This window comes from Gastrolobium bilobum, unplaced genomic scaffold, assembly GCF_033153095.1.
Source record: "Gastrolobium bilobum isolate Gb01-03AN ecotype WA unplaced genomic scaffold, APGP_CSIRO_Gbil_v1 utg11908, whole genome shotgun sequence".
In the NCBI taxonomy this organism is placed as follows: domain Eukaryota; kingdom Viridiplantae; phylum Streptophyta; class Magnoliopsida; order Fabales; family Fabaceae; genus Gastrolobium; species Gastrolobium bilobum.
This window is the reverse complement of record NW_026900091.1, coordinates 45,237-54,483: the sequence shown is the minus strand read 5'-3', so window position 1 is coordinate 54,483 and position 9,247 is coordinate 45,237. Positions and strand designations below refer to the sequence as shown.

Sequence of the window (9,247 nt, the reverse complement as noted above, 5' to 3'; positions counted from 1 at the left end):
CTTTTATAGAGTGATAGTATTTATACTATACTGGGAAGCACTTAGTGATATTTTTTGGTTGTTAACGTTGGAGAATAGTAATATGCAGGCTTTTTCTCTTCCTTTTCTTTTATTTGTTGCATAAGTTGGGGGATAAACCTCATTAGAGATGCCTAATTAAAGTTTCCAAGAGTTCAGGAGACAGTTCGGTGAACCTTGCAACTTTTTTGTTTATAGGGTGTCTTCCATTGTATTTCTCAGTTTGGTGAACCTCATTAGCTGATGATGGACGGCGTTGGCTCTGGGGAGATCGAAGGAGAAAAAGAGAGGCTCTTCATTGGATCCAAGGAGGAAGAAGAAAAAGAGAAGAAGCTGGAAGAGAGAGAAGAAGCTGGGAAGACAATGAACAGTGTTGAAGAGCGATGATTTTAATAAAGCATATATTTTAACATAGACACTTGGAGTATCATAATGGTCATCTTTTTTTTGTTGAGGACTCAAAAGGGACCCACAACGTATCCTACGTGACATGTGACTCAGAGTTAACATGACACCTCAGCGACGTTACTAACGTCGTGGGAGTCTGATTGTCGGAAGGACTAACGTGGGATCAGTTTGTCTTTTTTAGGGATCTCGAGACTATTTTTTTTGTAAGGGACTAAAGTGGGAACTGTTTTTTTTGTTAGGGACCCAAATTAGTATTTACTCTCTTTTTTTATGTTGCATCTTTCATTATTATGCTTTATTTAATTTGATTTCTCAAAAAGCAATCACTATACATATACATAAGATTCTGCTTTACGATCTTGTGGTTATTAGTATAACTATTTTTTTTTGTTAGTGGTTATTAGTGTTGATAAAGCAATCACTTTACGATGTGTTTATATTATTATTATTTTTTCTCGACTTTACAAAATTATTCAACAAATTGGATCATAAAAAAAATTGTGATATGATTCAACCGATTGTGTTGCATTGTACGGTATGTGTCGTCTCAACTTTACAATATTTTTCTTTTAATTGTTATCTGTTTGTACATATAATCTCTATAAACCTATTAGTACATTTTCTATAAATATGTTAATGTTTATAATTGTGATCTTCATTATGATTGTGATTTTAATATGTAAGGAATTAATGGCAATTAAAATGATTTAAAACTAATGTTTAAAAAAATGTTATAAAGTGATTTGAATTTGAAACCATTTCAGCATTCATTCATACGGAATATTATTACATTCATAATTTAAAGTTACCATTTTATTTCAGCATTAATGAAATTGTTACTTCAAATTTATGATATAAGGTTACTTTATTAGAATATTTCAAACATTATTGTACCAAATATTGTCTTATTTATACATGTTATACACCTTGTGTACAAAATAGAATTTATTTTAACCCTTCTTTTCCTTTTATATTAGACAACATCAAATCTTGCAAAACTAGAATTTGCTGCACTTGATATAATAGGCAAAAAATATTTGGCATGATTCCTTGATGCTGAAATCCACCTTGATGCTAAAGGTCTTGGGGGATACAATTATGAAAGAAAAGGAAGCATTCAATCAAGATAAGGCAAAAGCCATGATTTTCCTTTGTCATCATCTCCATGAAGGATTAAAGGCTGAATATTTGACTGTGAAAGATCCACTTGAATTATGGAATAATTTAAAAGAAAGATACGACCAACAAAAGACGATCATTTTGCCTAAAGCTCGCTATGATTGGATGCATTTGAGATTGCAAGATTTCAAATCTGTAAGCGAGTACAATTCTGCAATTTTTAAAATTAGTTCTCAGTTAAAGGTATGTGGAGAAAATATTACTAATGAGGACTTACTGGAAAAAACATTTTCCACTTTTCACGCTCCAAATGTGTTATTGCAACAACAGTATCGTGAAAAGGGGTTTAAGAAATATTCCGAATTGATATCATGTCTTATTGTGGCTGAACAAAATAATGAGTTATTAATGAAAAATCATGAAGCTCGTCCCACTGGATCTGCTCCATTCCCTAAAGTGAATGTAGCAAATCATAATAATTTTGAAATAAGACAAAATTATAGTCGCAGTCGTGGCCATGGAAGAGGTTGTGGACGTGGACGAGGAAATGGGCCAAATATTTATCAACACCACTATGGAAATAAACAAGAGAACAAGGGTCCTCAAAGTAACTCTTCAAGGGGTAAAGATAATATCTGCCATAGATGTGGTATGAAAGGTATAACACCTCGTAATTCTAAAACACATAATTATGGTTAAATATGGGGTTAAAGGGTAGGATTAGTGAAAATCCTTAATTCAGAACAAAAATATGTAAAAAGGGTAAAACGGTAAATTGCCAAACACGTAACCCTAGGAAATGAAATGTGAGTAGAAGGTCTCAAATGAAAAAACTAACCCTGGAAATGGATCCATAATGAAAAATTGAGTGGTTAGGCAAGTTTCTGGAAATTTAATGAATAATATTTTTTCGGGTAAGAATACAGCGGTACAGTTGCTCCGAAAAGCTGCTGAATGAATTTTAAGCTCTAGGCTTGGGAATAAGTTATAAATGGTACATAATATTAAGAATTATGATTCCTGATGAAAATTGATTGAAATTAGGGTTTTTGGGAAAGCGTGCCCACGGTGCACATAACAACTTAAAACTGTGATTTCACCAATCGATCGAAAAACTTCGGATTCATCTGGTGAAAGGTAATTAAAGGACATTGGTGAATGTTAAAAATTGAAGTTTCTAACTAGTCTAGAAATTAATGGACGTTTAGTGGATTAAGCGGAAGATTTGAATTAATTTGAATCGCGTGAGGTGGCGGTGGGACCCACCCACTTAAGTGGACTTAAGCCACATATGCCCAAGGCACTATTCACTCTCTTCTCTCTCCCCACACAGCTCCAAACCCGCGGCCATAGACATAGGAAGGAAAGAAATTTGGCTTGCCTTGTTCTTGGTGATTTAACCACCAAAATCCAACTTCCACCACATGAAACTTTAAGTAAACAACCATCCAAACCCAACCATACTATTTTCAAGCCTTGAAACCCTCTAGTTTGAGAGAAATTTGGGACCCATTGCCACGAATTTGTGTGGAAAAATTGGTGTTCTTGGTGTTAATTGATCAACCATTGCTTGGGTATTGTGTGGAGGAGTCATAGGCCCTAATCCTTGGTAAGTTTCAACATATTTCATTGGATAAATTGTTGGATTGATTTTCATGAACCTAGAGCATGCTAGTATGGATTGATGTGGTTGGGGACCTCAAATTAAAAATATGTATTAGATAAAAGTGTCTTAGAATGATGTTTTATGATGATTGCGTTCATAAAAATTATTGGTGAAAATTATGGTAACTTAGGCAAATTTTATTATGGAAATGCAAGACTTTGTGAATTGGAATTGTGTTGGAATTGTATAATTGAGTTGTGGAGTAGTTGTATGAGTTAATTATAGGATTGTATGCTGCGTGAAAGTGTTGAATTGAATTAAAAATCCTTTGGTATACATGCATGTAGATTTCGGCCAAATGGAAAGAAATAAGGATGGATGTTGTAAAATTCATGCAATTGGTGTTGTGTGGTTGTGAGCCAAGTTTAAATAGGTTATGTGTTGTTGTGATGCATGTGGATTGGAAGTGGAATCATTGGATATGCCTAAGTGTTGAAATTGGCCTAAAAGAGGAAAATTGGGAAACTTGAGGTGAGTGGTAACTTAATGAAGTTGGGGACTTAAAATGATGTTGTTAGGAGCTTGGAAAATCATTGGTATGTTGTAATAAAATTAACATGACTATGTATTTTTTGCCATTGTGGCCGAACCTATAAGTGTGTATGTGGGGGTGTGGTGCTTTGTATTTTGACTTGGTTGCACCATTGGATTGATGATTCTTGTGTGGTCATTGTAGGTTGCCGCCCACGGACGTGAGCTTTGAAAGGTGAGCTTGGTGGATTGCCTTTGGTCCTAGACCAAAAGGATTGTGGTAAGTGTTTATGTCAAATTACATGAATGCTTGAATAACCAAGTGTATGGTTTTATGTGGTTCTAATTGTTATGGGAATGACCTGTGTGTAGCAATTTCTGGTTGGACCAAGCTCAGTTGTATTTTGCATTGGAGCTACTTAGAGGGGGAGCTTTAATAAGGTAATCCCTTAGTACTGGGGTTAATCCCTGTGTGTGCTCCACCATGCCCCTTGGGGTAGTGGTTAGAGGTTGTATGTTAATAGTGTAATTATAACATGCTCATGCATAAGTATATATAATGGGTACATAGGATGTACCGTATCTCTGGCCAGTAGATAGTTACCTTCGGGCGTTATGGACTTTTATTGGATAGGTCTCCATGAGGGAGTTCTAGTTGACTTGGGGTCATGGAGTTGTTATCCGTTGAGTAGCACTCTAGGAAAATCTCGGGTGTATTGGTGGTTGTAAAACCCCGTAGTACTCTGGTTGTTAACATACATGATATTTAACATTCACAGTGGAAGGCTTTATTTTAAAAGAATACTAACACGTTTTACAAAAATACGAGTAAACTTTTTCCAAAACTTTTTTATAAAAACATTTCTAAAAACGTTCACGTGAGATACTGCGAAAGCGTAAATCTAAACATACATATACTAATTACTCCTATGAGCCAATATTAGTGGCCATTGACCATCAAGATATGACATCAAGTGTCATTCCTGACGGAGTCTCACGGACAGCATAATGCTGTATTTCGGATAATTGGGAACATGGTCCCACACATACATATCACCTAATTGATACAATAATTTAAACAGGTAGCTTGCAAATCCTACACAGATTGCAATCCCCTCAATGGGTCAATACAAATAATAAGGCTCCATGCCCAAATTAACTGAATACATGCATCAAGTCTATATTAATTCACAGTATAAAAGCATCAGTAAATAATCTATGGCTCTAAGAATACAATCATGAGCCTAAATAAATACATACAATAATCTCCATAAAATAATTAAGCATGTTAACAAGTCTACATGTCAACATCAAATCTAAACATAATATAAAATCATCAGCTACATCATCAACTACTCCAATGCGAGGGCCTTTCCCCTAGAAGCATCACCACTACTCTGGGTACCTGAAATGATGTCCCCAAACGGGGTGAGATAACAACATCTCAGTAAGCTCAAGGTTCATAGAGGATCCTCTAACCCCTGAGCCCACTTTCTGCATGACAAGTCAGATATAAAGCATATAATATAGACATACAACATAAACATAGCATCATCATATCATCCTTGTGTAACCCCAGGGTTAAAGCCATAGACGGTTACACATTACACATGTGTGACTTCTAGGTAGGGGTGTAAATGGGCCAGGCTGAGCCGGGCTTTGGCCTTCATGGCCTAAGCCTACGTAAAAAAACATTCAGCCTATCTGGCCTATTGGCATACTAAAGGCTTTATTTATAGGCCAAGCCTGTCCTATTTTTAAAAATTAGAGAGCCTTATATGGCCTACAGGTCTTGTAGGCCTCCCCAGTGATATATTTTTAAATATTTTAAAAAAAATTAAAAATATTTTTAACAATTTTAAAAATATTTGCTTGACATTACAAGTCATTAACGTGTTCATAAATTGCTGCATTTTTTTACACGAGATATAAATTTCACTAGTGAGCATTAAAAATGACGAAGTTCAGAGAAGGGAGAAGCGGCATTGCACAAAATAATTTAGGGTTGGTACTGATTGCCACCTAAAATAAATATATTATTTTATTTTATTTTAAAAAGTTAAATAGGCCAGCCTACAAGGCTTTAGGCCAGGCTTGATAAAATTAGCCAATGGCCTACTTGTTAAAAAGGGTTTCTTATTAGCCTAAGCCCACTTAACTTTTTAGTGTAGGCCAGGCTAGGCCAGGCTTAACGTAGGTTGGGTTGTAGGCTAGGCCAGGCCAGCCTGACCCATTTACACCCCTACTTCCAGGGTCAAGCCATAGACAGTCAACACAACCTCAGTATGAAATAGCTCCCAGAGTCAAGTCATAGGCAGTCTACATTCAATGATCACTAGCCAGGATCATCATAACATATATCATCAGTGCATCATCATAACATCAAGATCATATAACATCTATACGAATGTGAATGAAAGCACATATACGTCATACAATTTACTTTCGTACAATACAACCATAATGCCCACCATCTTGGTGGGGCCACAAGAGAGAGGAGTCAACTAGAACTAGGAGCTTACCTTAGAGAGCTTAGCACCAGCCCACACTCCAATATAATATGTATGCTCCAACAAAGTCCTCAAGTGCACGGTTCTCTAGGCACACCTAGAGTAGGAACCATTCACATCATTAATTACATATTATTTAATCAAGTTATATCCATGACTTAATCATTTAATGATTCCACTTTTCATACTCATATGCCAATAATATGCTCATTACAAGTCTAGACCAATTATTACATATAACATATTTTAGTGCATTATTACAAGCCACTTTAATCTTCAGTTACTTACATAGCTTAGAATCACATGCAAGGCTCACTTAGGTAAATTACATTATTTTCAACTCATCCAAGCCATATTTATGATTATTACAGGTTACTAAGGGTTCCCATAAGCCCACTTAGCTTAAATATCACTTTTACGGTTTTCCCATAACTGTACATGCTTCTGTTTTCTAGTTACTGAGCGCGACTCACTTGTTATAAAAATATAATATTTTATTATGTTAATCTAGACTCAATTACCTTTCCAAAAAGGTATCACGTGCCTCATTTGGAGTTTTCTAGCTCCGGTTATCACCATTTGAAGTCGGACAAGCAAAACTGTTTGCCAACTCCGAACAAGGCCCTAAACATCCTTTACCATTTCTTAGATTCTGGAAAATATAATAAACCAATTGCTCTCAAATGTTCATGTAGAAAACTAGACACCTTTATATTTAATTAGACATATTATGAGCCTAATTTGAGTAATCACAGAGGGAGAAACAATTCGTGTAAGTTGCAGCCATGTACAGCCCCTGCACATGGCCTCCATGTGCAGTCCTCACTCATACAAACATACAGAACGGAATACATATTCAATTGATAGCAAAGTTTGACACCACATAGCCAACATCTCAAACTTCAATTTGATATAAGGAACAGCCCTATATGACCTCTGTGGAGGGAGATATGCTCTCCCCAATTTTGCCTAAAAACTGATTACTTAGCCTTAAATATGTTTATTTAACAAACCTTAATTACTTTTGATTATAAATCCTAATTCACATTAATTCTTGGATTTTTCTATTATTAAGTCACATTATGAAATATCCTTAGTCCCATTATGTCATGATACTTAAATTTTACTAATTATTTAATTAGTGTACCTAAACCCTACTTTAGTCTAATTTTAGAGTTAAATCCTTAATTACTTTTGTTAATTAATCCCTACCCTTAATTAATCCCCTAATTCATCCTCTCCTTAATTTTAACACAACTAAACCCTTATATACTTTATGGGACAGATTTGATGAGCTATTTTAATAGGGTTTTTAGCCATTATTAAACATGATTAGTGAGTTTTACTTAGAGTTAACCCGCCTAGTTAATCTTTCTAATCATTTTTCCACACGTAACAACTTAATTACATTTTTTTATCATCAAACCTTATTATTACATGACATGGCTGAAATCATCAAGGGTCCATATAGGGTTCATGTTCATCTTTTCACATGAACAACACACAAAGGTCCAAAGGTGGCACCTTTACTCATCAAACCCATGATTACATGGTTCAAAACACACACACCCTTAAAGATCTTCATCAAACCATTACTTTACAAAATTTTAAACAACATTCTCCTCATGAACATATCAAAACCGAGGCACTCAACAAGAAAAGGGAGGCTTTTTGGTTCATATTTCCTAAGTGGGAGCTTACATCTTCAAGGTTCCTCCTTTAGCTCAAGTCTCCACCTTTTTCCACCAAGAACCTTCCTTTAAGCAAGAACAAAACTTCATGAACATGCTCATGAGTTAGGCTCAAGAAAACAGGAAGAAAAGATGAGGTTTTTCATGAAAAAAATAAGAGAACTTACCCACAAAATCACAAGAACCAAGCAACCAAGTGTGGTTCTTCAAGAGAGTTTAAGAACACAACTCACACCCTTGAACATCAACAAAACCGTGGCTGTTTGTGAGGTGAGGGACATGAAATTTTTGATTCACACCATGAAAATGGTATGGTGGTGAAGAGGAGAGTGAGAGGAACAACTTTGATGAAGGAGATTTTGTGTTTTGGAGAGGTTTTGATGGAGGAATTCTAGAGAGAAGTGAGAGAAAATTCAAAAATCAAATTTTAGAGAGAGGAATAGTGAGGGAGGCGCTGGTTTCTGAATCAGCCAAGGGAAGGTGGTGCCCTAATGTGGGGGTGCCATGTCACTAAGTGACCATTCGTCCTTTAGTGAAACCCGGTATAATTTTTAACTGATCTGTCGTTAGATTTTTTATCCGGAAACTCCCAAGACTCTAACTTTAAGTACTTAACATTAATTTTGTCTAATTATCATGTCCATAACTTAAAAATTTAATTGGTAGATCACAGATCCACTAACAGTTGTTTAATTGCACTGTAGTCTTTACCAGTGTTCTTAATTGTACCCGGATTTCATAATTTTCTTAACTTTAATATTTTTGGTCTAATTATGACTTGTTAGACATATATTGGTCTTTATTTTCATTTTTCATCTTTTTCCCGTTCCGGGATTCTACCGGCTGTTGCTACAGCAATACAAAATACCCGGCATAAGTGATCTTTTCAAAAATATCCCAATATGGGTATCAATCTTCATCAAATCATATCCTAACCTCATTCATGATGTTTATATCATTAGATTAGCTCTCTAACTATAATTTGCTCACTTGAAGCTATTCTACTGATTGTTACTGTATCAGCAGTCAAAATTAACAGATGAAAATTCATCTGTGCAAAATACCCTCAATATGGGTATCACTCTTCTTAGAGTTTCATCCTTATTCTATTTATGGCCATAAGGTCTTCGTTATAACCCTCTAATTTAAAAGTCATATAATTAGGGTTATTTTATTCACCACACCTTTTAAAAAGATTTTGTCCTCAAAATCGGATCATACCTGATATCAAAATCGGGATAACGCCGGAGAATATCATCCTCTCGCTCCCATGTGGCATCCTCAGGTGTCAATCCCTCCCATTGAATCTTGATCATTGAAATAACTCTATTTCAAAGTCGTTTCTCATCTCGAGCAAGAACCTG

General features: G+C 35.4%; 1 protein-coding gene across 1 annotated transcript; it reads left to right on the top strand.

Moving 5' to 3' along the window:
* The first annotated feature begins 1,524 nt into the window (after window positions 1-1,524).
* On the top strand, window positions 1,525-2,244 carry LOC133295270 (uncharacterized). The gene has a single exon (XM_061494075.1). It carries the CDS (start codon window positions 1,525-1,527, stop codon window positions 2,242-2,244), a length of 720 nt encoding a protein of 239 aa, XP_061350059.1.
* Window positions 2,245-9,247: the final 7,003 nt, after the last annotated feature.